The 21,867-nt window shown below is 42.8% G+C and overlaps 1 protein-coding gene and 1 long non-coding RNA gene across 4 annotated transcripts; one reads left to right on the forward strand and one right to left on the reverse strand.

The window, feature by feature from the left end:
• The first annotated feature begins 5,351 nt into the window (after nucleotides 1-5,351).
• Nucleotides 5,352-21,476, forward strand: SMPD4 (sphingomyelin phosphodiesterase 4). Of its 2 annotated transcripts, XM_027892063.1 has the most exons (19): nucleotides 5,352-5,470; nucleotides 5,639-5,725; nucleotides 6,382-6,524; nucleotides 6,671-6,746; nucleotides 7,578-7,686; nucleotides 8,297-8,349; nucleotides 8,905-9,056; nucleotides 9,392-9,524; nucleotides 10,127-10,198; nucleotides 13,585-13,674; nucleotides 16,090-16,235; nucleotides 16,686-16,776; nucleotides 17,172-17,272; nucleotides 17,566-17,729; nucleotides 18,419-18,624; nucleotides 19,134-19,367; nucleotides 20,050-20,181; nucleotides 20,355-20,483; nucleotides 20,946-21,476. In XM_027892063.1, exons 1-19 carry the CDS (start codon nucleotides 5,432-5,434, stop codon nucleotides 21,270-21,272), a joined length of 2,484 nt encoding a protein of 827 aa, XP_027747864.1. In that variant the 5' UTR covers nucleotides 5,352-5,431; the 3' UTR covers nucleotides 21,273-21,476. The 2 variants fall into 2 exon arrangements, with proteins under 2 accessions (XP_027747864.1, XP_027747865.1); XM_027892064.1 differs by lacking the exon at nucleotides 13,585-13,674.
• Nucleotides 9,493-16,082, reverse strand: LOC114061522. 2 transcript variants are annotated; one of them, XR_003572144.1, is made up of 4 exons: nucleotides 15,852-16,082; nucleotides 15,195-15,306; nucleotides 12,021-12,128; nucleotides 9,493-9,637 (listed from the first exon to the last, which is right to left on the reverse strand). It is a non-coding gene; the product is annotated as an uncharacterized LOC114061522 (long non-coding RNA). The 2 variants fall into 2 exon arrangements; XR_003572143.1 differs by lacking the exon at nucleotides 9,493-9,637 and having other exon boundaries at nucleotides 11,982-12,128.
• Nucleotides 21,477-21,867: the final 391 nt, after the last annotated feature.

Genomic DNA, 21,867 nt, shown 5'->3' on the forward strand with positions numbered 1-21,867 from the left:
ACACTTTCTTAAAAAGGCCTCATGAACTCTCCTTGGAGCACTTGGACCTGGTAGTACCAAATCAGAGGCAAAACAAAGTGTCTCTCCTTCAGCTACCAGGGAGCCTCGTCCCAAATCACAGGGGTGTTGATCAGCGTAAGGAAACAAATTCCAGGAGCCATTTCAAGGCTCCCCTTCCTAAAGCTGCTCAATAGCAGATGCTTTGACTTAAAGGAACTTCTGTCAGAGGACACTCAGCTTTTTCAGTACTTATCTTAAAAGGTCCACAGGAAAATAATTCTGAGGACAAAAGATCTCCCAGCACTGAGGTCAACCCCAGTCCTTCCACTGCTTTCTGCAGACCCAGAGCCCCATCCAGCATTCACAGAAGCTTCTTACATGAGGCTCCACTTCCTACCTCTTTTTTATACTCTTTTCTGAGGTCCTGTGACTGATCCTCCTTCATGGGCTCTATGCAGTTCCCCATTCATACCTCATTGTGCTTGTCAGGCTGAAGCAGCCAATATCCAAGGCTTTCAAGTGTCACCTCCTGGTCACTCACCCCAGCAATCTACATTGACTTCTCTCTTCTTGAGTGCCAGGAGCTAAAAACTGCATGTTCTAAGAGCAAATTATTCACATGCATAAAAGGCTGAAGAATCAGGAAGGATAAAGATGAAAGCCAGCTGGCAGACAGCCATTAGTGGGAGAGACATTCTGCTCCCCAAATATGGCTTACAAAAGGAAGAGGAGATTATTAAAGGTATCATTAAATAGATTCACTGCTCTTTAAGAATGGCAGTATCTGGTTTTAACTGGAAGGATAAAAATAACATGAAATACTGTATCAGTTACAAAACCAACCAACTACAGCTTAATTCCATCCTGAACTGCCTCCCTTCCTAGGGCTAATATTTCTTCTTTATTATATTTCATTTTGTTAAACAGCTTAGAGCTGCATTTACTTGTTTATGTTTTTTTGGAGTTACTGGGGTGATAAACGGACCTGGATGCTAAAGTAATCCAAGGACATCTTGCCATAGTGATAAACTGGTTCTTTGGGAAAACTAACCTAACACAAATCTTGTAGATAGAGAAGCTGCCTTTCAGGGACACAGAAAGAGCAATCATGTTTGTAGGCACACAGCACTGAGGAGCAAGGAACATCACTGTGACCTCTGCTGAGGGACAGAGGCTTCCCCACCACACTGGTGAATACCATGCAGCTGGGAAGACTCTGGGAAATGTGTAGGAACACAAAGAGATACCTATTCTAAGTGAGAACAATGATTACCTGACATACAACAGATTTCTCTCTGGAAGGCCCAGACTGTACAGCTGGAAATGCACAGAATTTAGAGGCCAGTCTGGGGGTCTGTAACAAATTCCACAGTCAGAGCATCATTCCACAGGGCTGCACATCCAGGTGTATGGTGGAGGCACAGCCAAAGGTAACCCCCCTTCTTCACAGTGCCCCATCCAACCCTGTGTGTAGAACTGCAACTCACCCGGGAAAAGGTGACACTGTCCTCAACAGCACTCTGCAGAAACCTGGTGAACTGAGAAACAGGAACATCAATTTGGCAGAGTATAAATAGCAAGCAGAGCTCCTGCTGCACGCTTCAAGTATTAAAGCTAAGCATTCATCCTTAGCTTACTGCATCAAGATCTTGCTTTGCAAACGTGGCAAAATATTTGGAAATGAAACTGTAGCTATCAGCTTGAAGTACCATTTCCTTCAAAATCAACAGGAAAAGCTTCTCACAAATGGAACAAAGAACTAGAATGGAAAATAGTACATTAAATGTTGTTTTACTTCTCGAAGCCCAAATCCCAGACCTCAACCCCTATATTAACAGAGCAAAACGCAGAAAGTAGTTTCAGCACTAAGAGTCACCATATTCAAACTTCCTCAGACTCCTGATCCAAGAGTTGCTTTAGCCCCCTGCACAATGCATTATGTTCACACACTCAGCCATCAAGACTCACGTTTTATCCCAAGTGTTGAAATGCTGAGATTACTTAATCCCTCAGGCTCCTGGATTCATGTGATTATGCAAGAAATCCAGCTTTAATTAAAAACATTTCTAGCCTGGAGAAGAAAATCCTCAAAATGGGATTGTTTAAGTTGCAAAACTCAAAGTACACACTGCTTATTGATTCAGACTATTCTTAAGAATACATATTCAGACTATTCTTAAGAACACATCAAGACTGTGGGAGGCAAGCTGGAGCTGATACCATGCTGTCATGTAATATCTTAAGCAATCTGTCCCAGCTAAATAAATAAAACATACAAGGGACTGCCCAAAGAGCTGCACTCTGAAAGGAGGCAGACATGGGGATGCCTTGTCCTGCAATGGTTAAACACACCCTGAGTGCCTGCTGGCATTTCCTTCAGAAGGGTTAATGCTCTCTCAAATACAAATGAAGTCTCATCTTAATCCACGTGAACCTCTGATTTACAGCCTTGGCAGGCCTGTGCACGTTAGGGACTGTGCAAAGCTGATGTCTGCACGAACCAAACAGCTTTGGAGAGAGAAGTTGCTTCAACTGGACCAGAAACATTATGACAGTTCTGAAAAATCCCCTTTTCTCCTCACCTATATGAACCCAGGCTCTGTTCTAGCTGGTTTCTCATTAACTGATAGTCTGGGTTCATTCCCAGACAACTGAAAGTCTATATGTTTTCTAATTATTTCACCCATCCCTGACATATCAACACCCAAACAATTCTCCAGCCAAAAGAAAACATTTGACAGATCTTCACTGGTATGACACTCTAACCTGTCCCTACAGGAAGAGATTAAATTAATCCTGCACAAGCAACAAGGTCTGTTATCAAAACCCTGTGGTATTTGTCTAAATTAAATTATTTCTAAATTGTCTTTTCCTCTCATTGATTAACATTATCAGGTTAAAGTTCCAGTCACGTGTCCACAAGCTTGGACTTGTGGTTTGCTGCATCTGAGTCAGACTTCATGAGAAGCTGGAGTGTCTAAAAGCCTGGTTGTTTCTCCTTCCATATCCATCAGCTCTATAAAAGATGGCATCTTTCTCTACAAATACCACTTCATTTTAGAGGGGAAAAACCACTTACTAAAGCCTTGATGTGATACTCCTCCTGTGCCCAAACTTCCCATTGAAGTCTGAGGCCCCACATGATTTAATTGGAAGTTTTTCGGTATTGCTTTCAGAAAAGAAGGCTGTTTGAGCTCCAGGGACAGCACTGTGAGCACCAGAACCACACAGTCTGGTTTCTTACTTGTCCCAGGTGTTTAACCTGAACATCAGTACCAGTGCAAGCTGCCACTGAAGGATTTAGAGTCTTTTTTCCCCGGTGGATTTTCTGGTACTGAGTGTGGTATTAACTCACTCTACTATGCACAAATTGAGTCGTTCACCTTTAGGACAATGGCAGGAACTTAATTATCTCTGTAGAGTTTGACTGAAACTGTAATGCTGTAGTGATTACATCAAGGTGACAAAATGCTGTGAAGCTACCTAGGAGAGGGGTTAGCATGGCTGGTCAGTTGTTTCTTTGTTTGACAGAACCTCTGGCACAGTGAATGACAAAACATAAAACAAGCACCAAACTAGATTACTGAATGAGATTTATACTGTCAGAAAGCAGCTCAGTCTCCAACTCTATCAGGAATACTCCACTCCTGCCGTGGCTTGAAGACAGCTATAATTTGGGATAAAGGGAAAAAGGAAACCTAAGTAAGTGGCATATCAGAAGGTGACCTAACTTTTCTGGGCCTCTGTCTCTCCATCTGCAAAATGGAAAAATACATATACAACACTGACATACACTTTTGACAATGCTGTATGTAAGAGGGATAAATGGACCATTGATTTCAGTAGGCTTCAGGGCACACCTATAAATATAAATATAAATATAAATATAAATATAAATATAAATATAAATATAAATATAAATATAAATATAAATATAAATATAAATATAAATATAAATATAAATATAAATATAAATATAAATAGACTGCCATTCCACACTTCTCCTCAGCAGTTCCATTAGTTCTTAAAATAATTTGATGCATTTCTCCCGTGCAGTTATTTGCTTGCACAGGTATCACTGAGCCAGCACACTGAGCACCTCCAAAGTTCTGTTTCCACCCAATCATCTCTTTCTTCTTTTTTTTCTTCACTTCCATCACCTACTGAAAATACATCAGGTTTACTGTTTCCTTACCATCTGGCACTCGTACCTTTAACTTTTATAGCTGCATGAACACACTGCAGAAACTTTGCCATGAAGTCCCAGTAGCTTTTTCTGAGCTAAAGCAGCTCGTTATCCCCATCTGGAGGAGGGACCGACCCCTCAAGGAACGGTGTTCACTCACAGCCAGAATCCCACCCAGGACACACACGCGTGTGTATCACAGCTAACATGGGACACACACACGTCACGTCACAGCTAACTCAGCTCAAAACATTTCTGATCAGTCACACTGTCGTACGTGTCAATACCAGTTTGCTACATTCAAAATACTGCACATTTATAAACAAACAAATAAAACAAACAAACAAACAACGACAAAAAACACCACTTCATACATAATATAAAAAAGGAAATTGATAAGCCAATCAGTTGTGTGCCAGAATTCCAAATGGGGCTGTGTGAAAACTAATTTGTCTTTTCAGCAGTCAGAACTGGACTGCTCCACTGCCCCTGGGGCTGATGCATTCCCTTACTCACTAAAATCAAAATGCAGTTTTGAGATCCAGTTTGGGAAGAGAAGATCGGAGAGGAAGCACATGTCAATACCAAGAAATAATGTACTATGTTTAACTTTGATTCTGTAAATGTTTATGTAAATATAGAATCATTTTACCCTGGTAAATAATCCTGTTAAACTGGAAGTCTTCACCACTGAGGTCTTCAACATCCTCCCGAGGGGCAGTGGAGGGGCAGGTACAGATCTCTTCACCCTGGTGACTACTGACAGGACTAGAGTATGAAGCTGAGTCGGGGGAGGTTTAGGCTGGGTATGAGGCACAGGTTTTTCACCCAGAGCGTGGTTGGGCACCGAACAGGCTCTCCAGGGCAGCTGTCACAGCACCGAGCCTGATAGAGTTCAAGAGGAATTCGGACAACGCTCTCAGGGACATGGTGGGATTCCTGTGGTGTCCGGCGCAGGGCCAAGGGCTTGAACTCGGTGATCCTTGTGGATTCCTCCCCACTGAGCACATCCCGTGACTCCACGAGGGGGCTGAGCCCGGCGCGGCCATGTTGGGGACAGCACGCCGAGCCGTCACCATGGCAACCGCTGGTGACGTCACCCGCCTGCGCCGTGACGCGAAAGGGACACGCGGGCGCCGAGCGCGGGAGGCGGCGCGGGGAGAGGAGGGATCTGTCCCGCTCCTCATCCCGATCCCCATCCCGGTCCCGATCCTGATCCCTCCTGGGACTGGAGGAGGAGGAAAAATGGCCGGGCCGCACCTGCAGCAGCCCAGCTTCCTGTTGGTGCGTGTGCCGGGGCGGGCGGGCGGTGCCCGGGCCGGGCGGAGGGGTGCGGGTGTCGCTGGGACGGTACCGGAGGAGCGGCGCGGGCGGGGCGTTGGGTTTGTGTTACCCCATGGCCGCGGTGAGCGCCGTCCGCTCTGATCGGGTTTCCCTCGTGATTTGTGACAGGCCACGCTGAAGGCGGACTGTGTCAACAAACCGTTCGCGCAGCGGTGCCACGACCTGGAGACCGTCATCGAGGAGCTCCCCGCCAAGGTGAGCGGCCTCTGCCTTCTCGGGACCTCCCTGCCCGGCGGGGTTCCGGGGGGGTTGTTTTTGTCATATTGCTGTTTTCTTTGTTCCCGTTTCTCTTACCAAGATGAACTGGAATCTGTTCCAGGAACGGGCTTCCCAGGGCGGTGGGGGAGTCACCATCCCTGAAGGTGTTCAGGGAAAGACTGGATGTGGCTCTGAGTGCCCTGGTCTAGTTGACACGGTGGTGCTGGGTCACAGCTTGGACTTCATGATCTCAGAGGTCTTTTCCAGCCTCACTGATTCTGTGATTCTGAGTTTTGAGAACAGTGGGAATGCAGTGTTTCCAAAAGTTAATAAACTTTTCTAGCCATTAAAAGATTGTTTCAGTGGACTGCATTAATACCTTTCAGCCTCAGTTTACGAGGAAAACATAGTTTTTAGAATGTAACAAATAACTGCATGTGGTGCTGATGAGCATCACTGCAAAATCAGGACAGATTTCCCATAATTGTGATATTACAATGCAGTGTTTTGAATGGAAGCTCTGCCCAGTGGCAGTCTGGAAACAGTCACAAATAGCTGGCAGACAGTATCTTTGTGCATTCTGGTATGTGCAGCAGAGATTGTCTCTGTGAGGGATTGTTCACATTAACTCTTTGTGTCTGTTTTCCCTAAAGGAACTGCATGGCATCTTCCCGTGGCTGGTGGAGAGCATTTTTGGTAGCCTGGATGGCATCATTGTGGGCTGGAATCTTCGCTGTTTGCAAGGAAGAACAAATCCTAATGAATATTCTGTGGCTTTGGATTTCCTGGATCCCAGGTAAACTCATTCATTTCAGCACAGATGAAAACATGAATCAGTGAACAAATAGCCAGTCTCTGACCTTTTTCCACTGTCCATAATTCACAGAAGTGAGACAGGAGAGGGTACTCACCACAGATTTTCTCTCTGATGCTTGTTTGCAGTGGCCCGATGATGAAGCTGGTTTACAAACTCCAAGCAGAAGAGTACAGATATGATTTCCCAGTCTCTTATCTTCCAGTGAGTAACTGAACAGTCTGTAGTTGTTGCAGCAGCTGTTGGAACTTTGCATGCCCATGGTTCAGTACAGGCCACGGTGTCGCCTCAGTGCTCCAGAGTTAGAGTAGACCTGTTTCCTTTCCTCCTCTGGAAGAGGAGAGTTCCCAGCCATAAACTCTGTTGGAGATTGTGGTTGTCAGCAGCTGGATGTTTGTGCTGTTCAGCCAAAAAAGCTGCATTGTGATTCTTACCCTGTCCCCAGAGAAAGTCGTGTGGTTACTGGTAGTTGCAGGACTGAAAATAGTTTTCCAAGCCCATCACAGAGCAGTGATTTCCATGGCTACACTTTTACCCAGGGGTTTGAAGTGTCACTGCCGTCCTGAATGTGAATTATCACATTTCAAAGATGTTCATCTGCAGAGTTGTTTCACTCTGTTTCTTCTGTGGCTACAAGCTACGTGCTATCTAGAAGTTGATTCAGGTAGTTCTACAGTCTGTCACAGAAGGAAACAACATTTAGGTAGATGGTATTTGCTGGTCCACAGCTCAGTTACCTGAACAAAACACCAGTCCTCTGCTGCTCCCACTCCAACTGGAGGAGTCATGGTGAAGTTTTTAAAAAAACACACCGAATTTAAATTAAAAAAATACTGAATGTTCTTTTCAGTGAGAAAGTTGAGAGTTTTCTAAAGACTTTGCATTTGCAGAAGGAACTAGTGCAATGCAATAAAATCCCACTGAGCTGAATCTGAGATCATCCTAGAATGCTGGAATGTAGAACCTCACTATCTGAAAACACACTCTGCAATATGCTGAGTAGCCAGATTAATATTTCATTACTCTGTCTTTCAGGGCCCTGTGAAGGCTTCAATACAAGAGCAAGTTCTGCCAGAATGTTCTTTATACCACAACAAAGTCCAGTTTCCTTCATCTGGTGGTTTAGGTTTGAATTTGGCTCTTAGTATCCTTTTAACCGTTGGACATTTACTTCTGTTTAAATATCTAAAATTGGGAGATCATGAGTGTTTCTGTTGTATATTTATTGTCTGTGTATGTAGTAAATCATGGTTGTGCTAAAGAGTTTGGGCTGATTAGAAATATTTAGATAACAATGAAAAATAAATGTGTCCTCTTATAAACCCTTGTTGGGGAAATTTCTGGCCACAGTCAAGTCAACAACAAAATTCCCAGTGTTTTCAGTAGAGCCTGTATTTCACAATTTTTGTTTTTGTAACTACTCACAGTTTATGCAATATGGTAGGAAAAGGGCATGTTCACTTTGCAAGCAGTGGGCTTGTCAGAAGCACTGTAGCTGTAGCTGTGCTGATTTCAGGTTGAGATAGTCAAATGTGCTGAGAGTAATGCAAACACACCTTGTCACACAGAGAACACCTCAACTGCCCAAGTCTGAGTCAGCTGGAAAGCAAGAAAGCAAAGCTGAATTTGCTGTTAAGCTCTAGCAAGGTATTTTAGTATTGACAAAATAAAAGCTTAAAGACTGTTTAGCATCCCCCAATATCTAACAGCTGTGCCTGTTTTTTATTATTTGATCCTTGACTCTGTTCTTCCAGATCCATTTGAATATTACATGTTTTACTTTGCAATTAGTTTGATTACACAGAAGGTAAGTACCTGTCACAATTTTTCCCTTAAAAGAGTATTAGCCTTTCTTCACAATGCTGCAAGAGCTTCCTGAGGTGCTTGTAGCTAAATTAACAGCAGTCTTATCTGCTCTTTTGGAATTCGTTACTGCTTTGGTTCAGTTGATGATCCAAGACTAGATAATAAACAAAATTCCCACCTATAAAGAAATAACCAGTAAGCAGCTTCTCCAACCAAAAAGGAGCAGGCAGTGGATTCCAAGTGGGTTTTCCTACCCCTTCTGTACAGTCATACCATGGCTTGGTGCTGTGTGTGTGGTTATTTGGTTCCTCTGCCTGTTGTTACCTGTGCTGTGTAACTCTGCTCTCTTCTCCTGCTTGGTTACACTCACTGCCACAGCAACAGCTCTCTTACAGCTCCTCACTTTACTCCAAAGTGTCTTTCCTGTCAATTCACCCTTCACAACCTCAGGGCTTGTGCTTGTCCCTGCTGAAGGTTCCTGGCTGTGCAGCATCGCTCCTCAGCCCTGGCCAGGCCACAGGTGTAACCCCCTGCACGTCCTGTGTGTCTGTTACAGAACTCACCTGTCACCCACCACGTCAGCCCTTCCAACAGTGCTTACTTCATCCTGGTGGACACGTACCTCAAGTGTTTCCTGCCCACAGAAGGAAGTGTCCTTCCTCCACCTTCTTCAAATCCCGGGGGAGCCATCCCGTCCCCGACGCCCAGGTAAGACTGCAGGGCCAGAGGCCAACTGTGGGAGCAGTGCATACAAAATATGGCTTATTGAGCAAGATCTCTACTAAGTAGAAAGCACCTCCACACTTGGATGTGCATGTACTTATTATATAATTGCAAAATGCAATAGGAATAGTGACCTAGTGTTTCAGTTAATAGTTGAAGTGATTAGTAATTATAGTAAGCTAGAGGATTTTGAAATGTGTAATCAACTAGGCAGTTTAAAACACTGTTTTCCAGTTTACAGATTGGTAATAAGAAGCAGTGCTACATTCCCCTGCACTGAGCTTTCTGACTTGAGTATTTCCCTTCATTTTCCCTGGCAGGTCTCCAGCAGTGCCCTTCTCTTCCTATGGCATGCACCACACCAGCCTGCTGAAACGCCACATTGCTCACCAGCCCTCTGTGAACGCTGACCCGGCTTCCCAGGAGATCTGGAGATCAGAAACGCTGCTTCAGGTAAGCTGGATTTCTTGCTGCTGACTGAGGGAGCTCTTCTTTTTAAACCAGAGACAGTCCATGCTGTTTTGCTTTAGCTTGTTTCTGGAATTGAGCAGCACAGCTGTTGCTTTCTGTTAGGGAAACAAAAAACCACTGTGAAACAGTTAAGTTGTAGCTTGGAAAAGCACTTACTATCCTTTTTTTTTTTTTTTTTTAATGAGTTTCTAATTACTGATCTCAAGCATTTGAGTGTTTTTTGCTCATAAAGTTTCTACACCTGATCTTTCTTTGTTTGATGTTATGTCATTTCTGTGCAAAGGTTGAGCACAGAGAAGTTGGTTCTGGTCACCATCAAGGGAAGGGAAAGGAAAATTTGGACTTAACAGTTGCTCTGAAACAAGTTCCTACCATGTTGCTGAAGTGACTAACTGATGCCTGGCGGGTGCAAGAGTTTGCCATCCCAGTCATTGACATGATAACCTGAAACATCTCTGAATAGGTGCCTCTATTTACCAGCTTAGTTTTCAAATTACATACTATGGTCTTCCTTATGCCTATCTTGTGACTGGCAGTCCTGGATTATTTCTTTTTCCCTAGCTGAGAAAATACTTGTTTTGCAGATCTTTGTTGAAATGTGGCTTCATCATTATTCACTGGAAATGTATCAGAAAATGCAGTCCCCTCACGTCAAGGTAATGGTTTGTACTTTATTCATGAACATCTCCTGGTGGTTCAACTCTTATCTTGGGGTGAATCTCCTGTTTTGTGGAGATTTTTTTTTTTTGTATATTGGTCCAAAGGAAGAAAATAACTTACCAGAATACCTACATGAGTGTGTCACAATTGCTAATCCACTTACGAAGGATGTTGTGAATAAGTGTGTCATTCAGATTTGTCTTCATTGCAGAAGTTGTGTTGGTTTTTGTTTGGTTGTTGGTTTTTTTTTGTACAAGATGAGTTTGTGGGATGGTCACAACAATCTGAACACCAATAATAAAAGGATTAATGGTGAAGAAGATACCACTATAAAACCCTTGTGTTAAATCTCACTGGGGCAACATGGCTGCTAAAAATATCTAAAATTGATAGCAACTGTTACTGAAATACCAGTTAGTAATTTCTGAGATCTGTAACCATTTTTTAGCATAAATCCAAATTTAAAAAAAAAAAAATCTTACTAAACTGTCCTTCACAGTTAAGCAAAGAAGCCACTTTTTGTTGTTTCTTATTCCAAAATATGCTTTGCACCATAATGGTGTCAGAAGCAGTTCTACAGCTCCAGAGTTCAGAATATCTGACAAGCTCTTGCTCAGATAATACACTGTTATAAGCAGTTTGTGGTGGCCTGTTCAGTAACAAACTACTGCATGTAAGAAGTAAGTGTTGGGGAGGCCAAGATCAAAACATTATAAGTGTAAAGGGAATTTGAAGGAGAAAACATTGATCCTCTGAATTCCCTCTGGGTCACAGTGGGACTTTCATGGAAGGAGGGAGAAATACAAAAGCTACTCAGGATTTATTCCTGGGTGAAAGAGCAATATGAGAGTCGATTGACTGAGAAATTCTAATCCTTCACTCCACAGGATATGAAATAGAACACATCTATATTTTGCTAGGGAAAAACATTGGAGAGCTGAAGTGTGATGGGTTTTGTCTTTTATTCTTGAGGTCAAAATGCAAACTCAGTAATGTTGCAAAGTCTCCACTTGGGACTCCCAGCAGCATGGCTGTGCACCTGTGATGGAAAGGCTTTGCTTGAAGTACCTTTGGTCTGTCTGTCTGTCCAGTCTTTTGTGCATCAAGCGTTGTGCTTAGGCCAGAAATTAGGATTGCTTTAAACTTCTCTCCTCTGTTCACCCTCTGTGTTTCAGATGCTCTCTTCTAGCAGTAGGGAGCAGCAGTTGCAGACAGTGACTCCACGTTATGGTGGAGTGGGGTCTAGGTAGAGCTTACAGGTCTCTGAAATCAGCACTTCAGGATCCTCCACGAGATGTGTGGAGCCACAGCCTGAGGCCATAACTCCTTGAGGGTACTTTAGTTTCATCTTTGATGGGAAGTAATCATGAATGTGTAAAATAGGAAGTGTTCACTCTTTAGGGGGTAGAACAATGGAGTGGGGGCTGGAAGTCCCCATGGATGAAGGATCTGAGGATCCTGCAGGACTGAGGAAAGGTTCTAGATCAGCTGGGGACAGGACTGTTCATAACCCTGTGATACTTAAACTGAGCTTTGTAGGTTGGTCTCAGGTGGGCTGAAGGAGAACAGTCTGCCTCACAGTTCCTCAGGAGAGGAAGTAGAATATCCAGAAATGTAAGTTTTATTATAACACAAGTGTTAAGGGCCTTTACTTGAAACCCAAGATCACCTTAACCTCATTCATAAAATTATTAATAATTATGCAGGTTCCCTTGACCCCATTTAACCTTCTGTGTGTGTGAAAGGAGGGGTAATTAGTGACTCTTCATCCCTGGATCTAGACCTGTTTGACCATCATGATTTGAAATGGCTACATACCTGTATTGGAAGGTGGGATGAGGTTCTGCAGAACTTGCTCGCTCTTTGTCCAGCAGCCAGATTTGTTTGCTTTGATGAGCCAAGGCAGATCCCAGATAAGTAACTTTCCTGTGAAGTATAATCATAGATTTTTTCTTAAACCTCGTTAACAGCATCACAGACTTCCCTTTACAAGCAGAAGGCAGTGGCATGGGAATTAATAGTAAATAATTTCTTTTGATAAGATATACTGTGTTACGACTTTGAATTCTTTCTGGGTCTGCTGTGAACCTGAGGTTGAAGCTATTTGCTATGCTGAGTGTCACTGTTTCCCCCTTTAATTCCACTATTTCCCAGCTCTTTTGTCTGTTTGCTTTTTCCTTCTCTGATGACCCAGAGTCCAAGTGTGCAGCATCTCTTTTCCTGTCCCCTTCTGCTGTAATCACAATGAACCCTTAGAAAAAGTAGTTTGACAAAACTTCACGTGATGCTTCCTGACCTTCCAATGCCAGGTGCTCAGCCCCCAGCACTGCATGTGGAACAGCCCTGGGACTACAGGGTCTTGCAGATTCCTGTGGCAGGGGAGTCAGTAATGAAGCAGAGAATCTGCCTGAGCTGTGCAATAACAATCCTACCACTCTATGAGTGTAAAACCAAAAGATGCCAAACTGACACTGGAGGGGGTTGGGTAGAGGCTGTTTAAAGACAGCAGAGGTGTGATCTGGAGAGTTAGTTTGGATGCCTGACAGTAGTCATTGGGATCTGTGTAGTGTACATTTTTTGTTTTATGTTTTTTCATTAATTTCATACATGTGTGTCACTGTGGCTACAGTATCCTCTTCAGCACATTGTAAAAAATACACGTTACCTTGGTATTCCAGAAGGGAGCTGGCTGAGGCTTGCAGAGACTTCAGTGTTATGGCAATGTGCCTTTTGCATCAGCACATAGCACTGTGTTAGGTGTGTCTTCTGCCTTTTTTACATGGGATGTTTCCTTAATAGTGAAAGTAATTCCCTCTTTTGAGGAAATTCACAAGACCTGCAGCCTTCCCAAATGGCCTTTAAGTAGAGAGAACACAGGATTTCTCTGAACTGGAAACTTCAGACTGAGTTTCTTCCCTGTATACAAACCAGCAGCACAGGAAGTTTTTGAAATATATTTTAAAAAAGCCTGCAGGACACTGCCCTCTTTTATTCCATTTTTAACAAATGCACACTGCAAGTGTGTTGCTGCAGTGCAGTTAACTTCTGAAATGGGGAGTTTGTTTGGCAAAAGCTCCATGTCCCCTACCAGTACTCGCTCTAAGGGTAGCAGAGAACAGCCACTTTTCTGACACCTGTTCCCAGTTGCATTTCCAAGTTGACCAAGGGTATGAAATACTGTGGAATCACCCTACTGAACACCACAAAGAAGAGGACACTGTGGCTGCAGTTGTTATTGTGATATGTTGTCCCTGACTGTATTTGTGATGTTCATTTTTTCCCCCCACCCTTCCTCCTTGGGCTCATTCTCACTTTTTTTTTTCTCTTGCTCTCTTCTCTCCTTTTTTCCCTCCCCCCTTCCTTTTTGTTTCTGTTGTCTCAGCTGGAGGTTCTCCACTACCGACTCAGTATCTCCAGTAAACACCACGGTAGTCCTGCCCAATCCAGCTACCAGGCCCTCCACGCATACCAAGTATTATCATCTTTTCATTTTGTTTCCTTATTAAAAATCTCGTTCCATCATATAATCTGCGAAGTGTATTGGTGCTGGCTGTACAGCAGCATTTTCTGCCAACAACTTGACAGCTCGATTGAGATCACTGCATTGAGATTTGCAGAATTTTTCAGTGAAAACAGATACCGAGAGAAATTAGCAAAGGTCATAGAGAAAATAGTCAAAATGTAGCATATTATGAGGACTAATTGGGAACTCCGTTTCTAAAGATGCATTCTTGTAATGCAGTGTAGAAAGACTTTTACCAGCTGTGCTGATGTTTCTTCACCAGTGGCAGATTTCTGCCCCTCATTAGTCATTTAGGCAAACCCTGCATGGAAGAAAAGATCAGAATTTGCATGGTTGTCACCCAAATTAAGGTAGGTAACATCTAGGGGGTTTTAGCCAAGGAAATGTCGTTGGATAATACTAAATTTGTAGTGGCAGTGTGAACCTGGCTGTCCACCTTTGCAAAAGCACAAGTGGTACATTTGCAGATTGTTCAGGAAATGTGCATGCAAAGACATTCCTGTTGGAACAGATTGCTGATTCCTCTTTCCCTACTTCAACCTTTACTCATTGGGTCTTCATTTTGGGAATGGGGAGGGCTAAGCTTATATACTATACAGCGCTTTAGCACTACATGGCATTTCCCTGCTCTTTAATCCTTTTTTCTTTCTTTTTTCATTAAGTGCTGTGATATCTCAAAGTACTGCTTAGAAAGGAACACAGAACATACTACTTAAAATCTCTGTATTATGTTTATCTAATTACTGGTTTAAGAATTAAGAATGGCATACATCCTGTAAGATAAGGTTTGACAACAAAAACACTGGTGGGGAAAAACAGTTTTTAAACCAGTGATGTTCATAATAGTGCTGATCCAGGTTAAGAGGAAATTATGAGAATTGCTAAGGGGGAAAACTGCTGACATCACCCAAAAGGATGTACTGAAATAGTGGTGGGTTTGTAAATTCAAAAGGTGCCTTCAAGGGGAATGTAGGATTTTTTTTTTAGATTACACCTTTTCAAGGCCTATAGCAGAGTCCTCAGCCTCTCTAGTGCTTCTGGAGATCCTGATCCAAACTCCTAGGACCGTGTAACCTCTCAGAGCTCTACCCTCTTACATAAACTCTCCTCAGGACTGTAGAAAACATGCTGGCATAAGCAGGAGCTGTCAAAACCACATGACCAGCCTTCATTAGGACGAGTATCCATTTGTCCTGCTCTAAGAAGAGTCTCAGATCTGGCTGTACCACATGACTGTATCTATCATCAAGCCCTGAAGCGTCTGGAGCGAACCTCACAGTGTACTAAAAGTCTTAAGAGACTGTAAAAACACATCTGCTTTGCCTCAGACATTGCAGAAAAATGACAAAGACACACACAGACCCCTCCCCATCCCCAGCACTGGAAACACTGTTGAGTGGATTTAAGAAGTGGAAGCTTTTTGTATAAAAATGCCTGCTAGTCCCTTAGAGTTGTATTCAGTGTCTTACCTTGGCATGGCTGCTCCTGCCATCCTGGGAACATCTTGCAGCTCTTGGCTAATACACTCTCCCAGGACTTCCCATTATACTTCCAGCTGTAACTTTTGTTTCTTCTCAGCTTCTGTGAAACTTAGAATACAAATGGCTATCTCAAAATCTGCCTTCAGTGGTGGATTGAAATTAGTTCACTACTCTTAAAGCAGCTCACAGTAGCAAAGGCATTTGTGCTTAGTCCCCAGATTCCTCAGCAGACCAGCTCTGGTGCTGGGCACGCAGAACCAGCTCTTTTTAACCTCATTCACCTCCCTGCTCTGCCATACACTCATTCGTTCCTTAATGACATCACTGGCTCACCTTCACTCCTTGTGCTGCTCCCAGCCCTAAGGGTGCTGGAACCAACAGGATCACACAGGACTCCAAGCAGTTCTTATTCTTACCATTACTCTGTCTAGGATTATTCTCTCTTATAAGGCAGAGGAAGGAGAACTCTGTAAAGCCAGCCATGAGCATAAACAAAGGACCTGCTGTGCTGTCTGCAGCAATGAACTTATAATCATAATGAAAAGCTGAATATTCTTTTTTCAGAAAGGGGTAAGTTGAAATCTACAAGTTATTCTGTTCTTTAATTCTAGCCCAAAATTCAGTGCATTAGAGTATTGTAGATACCTTTTCTTACAATCAAATTATGCTACTGTTTCTTAGTGAGCTCATGGCAGAAGATTGATACAGCTTGTCCTGGGGAGCAAGCCTGCCCAAAATCAGGTGGCACCAAACTATGGTGAAGAACCTAGAAGGAAGAGAACATTTCTTGTATTTTGAGCTGAGAATATAATTTTCCTGAATTACTTCCTGGACATTTAGCATATGACACTTACTAGTTTCCTCTCTTTTGCTTTGACTCTAGGAGTCATTTAAGCCCACTGAAGAGCACGTGCTAGTGGTAAGACTGCTTGTGAAACATCTGCATGCTTTCAGCAACAGCCTGAAACCAGAGCCCCTCTCCCCTTCAGCCCACTCCCACACAGCCAGTCCACTGGAGGAGTTTAAAAGGTAGGTACATGAGCAGCCTGTCTCTGAAATGCATAGGGCTTCTCCCTGAAAAGCTCAGCTCTCACCAAGAGGTTGAGTTGTTTTGATCTTCAGATACAGAAGTACATTATTAAAAGTACATGAGAGCTAATGGATTATATTTCTCACACCCACTGAGGGGGGCAGCCTCAGCAGCAGCTGTTACACACTAGTCTATATCCTGACACAAGTCAGGGAAAAGAAAATGCTATTAGAGGATTCTTGCCAAGGTTAGTTTAGTATCTGGTGTTTATGAATTGGAGTTGAAATTCAATGCCCAGAAGTAGCTTCAGTTAAGAAAGAACAAGTTTTGGTCAGTCCTTTCTGTATTTGCAGTTGTGGCAGTGTGTTGGGTTTTTGTGGGTTGGGTTGTTTTGTTTTTAAAATTTGCTGGTGGTTTGTACATGTGACTGTCTTGGAATCTGTTTGCAGGGTTGTAATTCCTCGGTTTGTCCAGGAGAAGCTTTACATCTTTCTGCAACACTGCTTTGGCCACTGGCCTCTGGATGCCTCTTTCAGAGCAGTATGTACCTGCTTCCCTTTTTAAGTCTCTACCTAACAGAACTAGTTACTAGTTACTGCCATTTAGCACCTCTTGGTCTCTACATCTCTGTTGATTGGGCTAAAAAAAGTAGGTGTAGCCACAGCTAAAGTTCTTTTTTTGTAGTAGCAGCTGTTTGAGTGCCATCTCATTTGAGTATTACAGAAGATCCAGGTTGGTCCTAAGAACAAACACTTTTTTTCAGTTCTTTTTCAAAGGTTCTCAGATTACTAGAGAAAGATTTATTGCTAAAAACTTTCAGGTGTCATTAAGATAATATTCGCTAATTTTAAAACAAACAAACAAAACCCCCTTTCTTGTCTTCCCTTCCAAAAAATTATTGATACTCCTGTGGTTTTATGTGTGATTTTGCTTAGGTCCTGGAGATGTGGCTGAGTTACCTGCAGCCTTGGAGATACGCTCCCGAAAAGCCGCCCCAAAGCGCGGAGCCTTTGCCTCGCAGCGTGTCGGAGAAATGGTAAGAAGGAAAGCAGCTGGGAGGAATCTGAGCCAACCTCCAGTTTGTGCAGATCCAGAGTAAAACAGCAGTATTGCAAAAACTATCCGTCAGCCTGAATTAACTTCCTGTACAAGAGTAGAGATGACTTTTTTAGAACACAAGTTTTTGTTTGGAGAGTATTCTTTTGTCTCAGTGCAAACTCACCATCTTTCCAGAGACAGTGTAAAACATTCCCTAAATGGCTTATTTGGCAGAAGACATAACAGTTATTTAAATAGCTGTACTCACAAATCCTGTACTCACTTTGACAGGGCTGCCTTCATTCAAGAAAACCTACTCATGTATACCAAGCTGTTTGTAGGATTTCTGAACAGAGCTCTTCGAACAGACTTGGTCAGCCCCAAAAACGCCCTCATGGTGTTCCGAGTAGCTAAGGTCTTTGCTCAGCCCAACCTTGCTGAAATGATCCTGAAAGGTAAAAGGATATTTTGACATCTTATGCTGTCTCAGTCCTGTCTCAGTCTTTCTTCACAGTAGCTACATCTTACCTCAGAAGCAGTGAGGTGAACAGACTTCTCTCCCATTTTGAATGCGATTCTGCCATTCAAAAGTCTGTGTGTCTCCACTAATGTTTGTCATATTGGTTTGAAAGTCTGTAGTCCTTTTCTAACCACCATCATTTAGGTTTGATTCCACATTTTTCCCTTAAAGAACACAATTACAATAGGGAGTTTTTCTTACACTTGTCTTACTTGACTTACTTGACAATCCTGATTGTCTTCAGGATTAAAACTTCTTATATCTCTGAAGGTCTCTATACTTAGCAAAAGAGCTAATCAGCTAGTCATGCATGCACTTGAGGATAATGAGGATAGGGTAAATTGGGGAGAGGCAAGATTTGACAAGTATCAGTATCTGAAATGTCATGATTCTCCACTGCCTTTGCTGAAAAATGTTACAGGCTTAAAGTGCTGCCTGTATGGTCTGCATTAAATGCATTCTGACATTTTTTGCTGGGCAGAGAGAATGAAATAAAAAAGGGTAATTAAGGCCTCTTTTCCCCTAGAACCCCTGTCTGTCTAAAAGCAGCTTTAAGACAGCTAAACCTTCCCCAGGCAAGAACAGTATTATGTAACCATCTTCACTGCTTTTCTCAAATTCCAGGAGAACAGTTATTCCTGGAGCCAGAACTTGTTATTCCCCACCGTCAACACCGACTTTTTATGAGCCCCACACTTGGGGGGAGTTTTTTGTCATCACGGTCTCCAGCTGTTACAGATGCCTCATTTAAGGTGAAGAGTCATGTTTACAGCCTGGAAGGACAGGACTTCCAGTATAAACAGATGTTTGGCACAGAAGTCAGGAATTTGGTAAGCGACAAGCTTCTTGTCACCTGCCTTTCTACTTCAAGAGGTGTTTTCTCAGTGCTGAGCAGCCATGTTATGAGAAGTTAAGAGTGGAAAACCTCACACTCTGCATTACTGTATAATTTAGTTTGCTGACAGTGACTTCTGGAACCTGAGGGCTTTCAATCCAGCGCAGCTGTAAAAATCTGCTTGCTCTTTGCTAAATAAGAAGTCAGTGCAACAGCTTGCTGCCTTGGAATAGTAGATGGTGGGTAGTTCCTCTCAAACATGCTTACTGTGAACTTCTGATCCACTGTATTGATCAGAACCTAAGCAGCACTCAGGTTTTAAAATGCTTCAGCATCCAAGAACTGCCCTCTCCATATGGGAAGTGCAACCAACAGTCAGCACAAGTCCATATAAGCTAAGAGAGTGAATTTGCTGTGATTGCTCTCACTGCCAGCTATCAAGGCACAGTTTTATCCATGTATTGATGCTCAGTCTCACACAATTTCGGGTTTTTTTTGTTTCAGGTGTTAAAACTTGCTCAGTTAATTTGTCAGGCACAGCAGACAGCAAAATCCATATCAGACCATTCTGCAGAGACAATGGCTACCCAGTCCTTCTTTTCATGGTTTAGATTTACACCATCTGACATGAATGGTTCCTACACAGGCAATGACCTTGATGAAATTGGGCAAGACAGCATCAAAAAAACAGATGAATATTTAGAGAAGGCACTGGAATACTTGTGCCAAATCTTTAAGGTACGTAACATCTTTCTAAGAACTTGCAAAGTGTGAACAAGAGTCAGGGTTCCTCAAATGTATGTCTGTGTTTCTCGTTCTTTGGGGGGTCACAAAGCCATCCAGAGGCTCTGCTGGTAAATTTTGTTGTTAAAGTCTTCTAGACTCTTGACTTCACCTGACCACCTCAAAACCCTTTATTAGCTGCTCTGAATTTCTAAATATCAAGCCTACTTTGTTTCAAGTGACCGCTCTTTTGGACTGTATAGTTTATAACAAACCTGTCCCTTTCCTTGGACCTGTCCTCTTGTTTAAAAACAGGCAAGGCAATTTTAAAAACAGTCCACCGTCTTCTAAACGTAGAGCTGTAAAAGTTGAGCAAATAACTGCAGCTATGGATGAACTGTTAAGAGAACAACTGAATTTCTCTGCAGCCACACTCCCTTACACAGAACTGACCTAGGAGACAGCTGTTTGGGACTCCTTGAGAGCTAAGGGACATACAAACCAGAACCCCTTTCTTGGGTTAACCTGGAGAATTTTATCTCCTTTTAATGTCTAACCAAGGTGCTATCAAGCAGTTCTTGGTATTTGAGCTGGCTTTCAAGGACTTCCAGTGCTAATGAGTTTGTGAAGTGAGAAATAAGTGGAATAGAGGGTAGATGAAACACCTACTTAAGAACTGTGTTATTTTCTTGAGTAGCTGAGTGAAGCCCAACTGACCCAGATGATGATGAAGTGTGGGACAGCTCAAGACGAGAATGGAAAAAACCAGCTTCCAGACTGCATTCAAAGCGAGAACGGCCTCATTCTCACACCCCTTGGCAGGTACCAGGTGAGAGAAAAAACATTCCCTATCACCCCCTCGGTTGTTCTTGAAAACACAAGCTGCCCTTCTACAACCAAAAAAAAAAAAAAAAGCATCTTACTTGAGGGTAAGAGACGTGCCAGTTTAAAGGTGTTTCAGCTGGGAACTGCAAGATAAGGTGTTTATTTCCCCTTTTCTAGATCATAAACGGCTTGCGGCGGTTTGAGGTGCAGTACCAGGGAGACGCTGAGCTCCAGCCCATCCGCAGCTACGAAAATGCCACCCTTGTCCGCCTCCTGTTCCGCCTGTCCTCGGTGCTCAACGAGAGGGTAAGGACGGCATCGCCTCCTTTTGTGTTTCCCTTGCAGATTTGTGTTCTTCACTGCACATGCACACATGTAACACTTTCTTTTCGCTCCATCTCCTTTACTGTGGTCTAGATGGGTATTTCCTAATACAGGCCTGCCTCTGTACCTGGAGTTCTGCTTTTCCTACACAAAACATTTAAAATGTTATTTATTAAAGTATTCTCCATGGTTGAGGAACAGTGGAGTATCATTCAGAATCAGTGTTTCTCGAACAGGAGAAGCAAATTCTTTCCTTCCCATAGCTCTGACAAACACAAGGCCAAGTCTGCACTAAAGCAGTTCTGCTGTTAAAAGTGCATTTTGATGCCCCCTATTTCCTATAATCCTCATCCTATAAATAAAATAGGTTTAATAAAATAGTTACACTTACTTTATGACAGTAGTTGCATTACAGCACTAATGTCTTAATGTTTCTTACCTCAGTTTGCCGATCAGATGGAAGTGCTTTGCTCCAGGGAAGATTTTGTTGGCAGACTTTGTCGCTATCATCTCATCAACCCCCACCTTGTACAGAAAATCAGGTTCAGTCCCGTGGTGAGGGACAGAACGAGCCAGAACTGGGGACCAAGGATCAGTCTGAGGTTTCTGGCCAGCTACAGGACTCTCATTTCTTTGCTGATGATCTACTTCCTTGCATCCTGGTTTTACATCGGGCCGGTGGGCTGCACATTCATTATCCTAATTGGGTATTTTCTTTATGCTGTAATAATGACTTTTTTCTTTGAAGGATGGAAACCACATGAACACTAGTTTCCTTCTCCTGGCTTACACTTGTAAAAATAAATGTTGTAAGGATGAGCCTGGAATTCAATTACTAAAATGTTTTAATTATATCAGATCTTACTAAAGTATTTTTTAATACTAAAGTTAACTGAGTTTTATAAACAATGATGTGGTCTTGTGGAGATAATCAATGTAAATTCTATTTTTATAAAAGTATTCCTAGAGAATCTAGTGAATGAGTTGTTTGGTTTTTTTGAGGGTGGAAGAATGAGTCATCAGTATTTATAAAACTGAAATAAACCATGCCATATAGAGAAATATTTTTGATTCAGCAATAACTGCTTTCAAGCCTCTTACACTGTTCTAAAGCAAGAATTGGCTGTAGGACCTCTAAAAGGCAACAGAAATAGCAGTGCACACAGAAATTTATAACAAGTTGCACTGATATAAAAAAACTAAAACACAGAAGATGGGACAAAGCAGCAAGAGTGACATCTCATAGCCCAGTGCTGGGTTTAAACCTCCCCTTGCCTGCCTGAGGCCTCCCCAGCCCAGGCGGGTGTATGTCTTCTACCTCCCTAAAACACTTCATGCTGGTTGCACGTCTGCTGGAGCCACTGTG

Source organism: Empidonax traillii, unplaced genomic scaffold (genome assembly GCF_003031625.1).
Source record: "Empidonax traillii isolate 1590-97213 ecotype Southwest subspecies unplaced genomic scaffold, ASM303162v1 scaffold338:size1951571, whole genome shotgun sequence".
Classification (NCBI taxonomy): domain Eukaryota; kingdom Metazoa; phylum Chordata; class Aves; order Passeriformes; family Tyrannidae; genus Empidonax; species Empidonax traillii.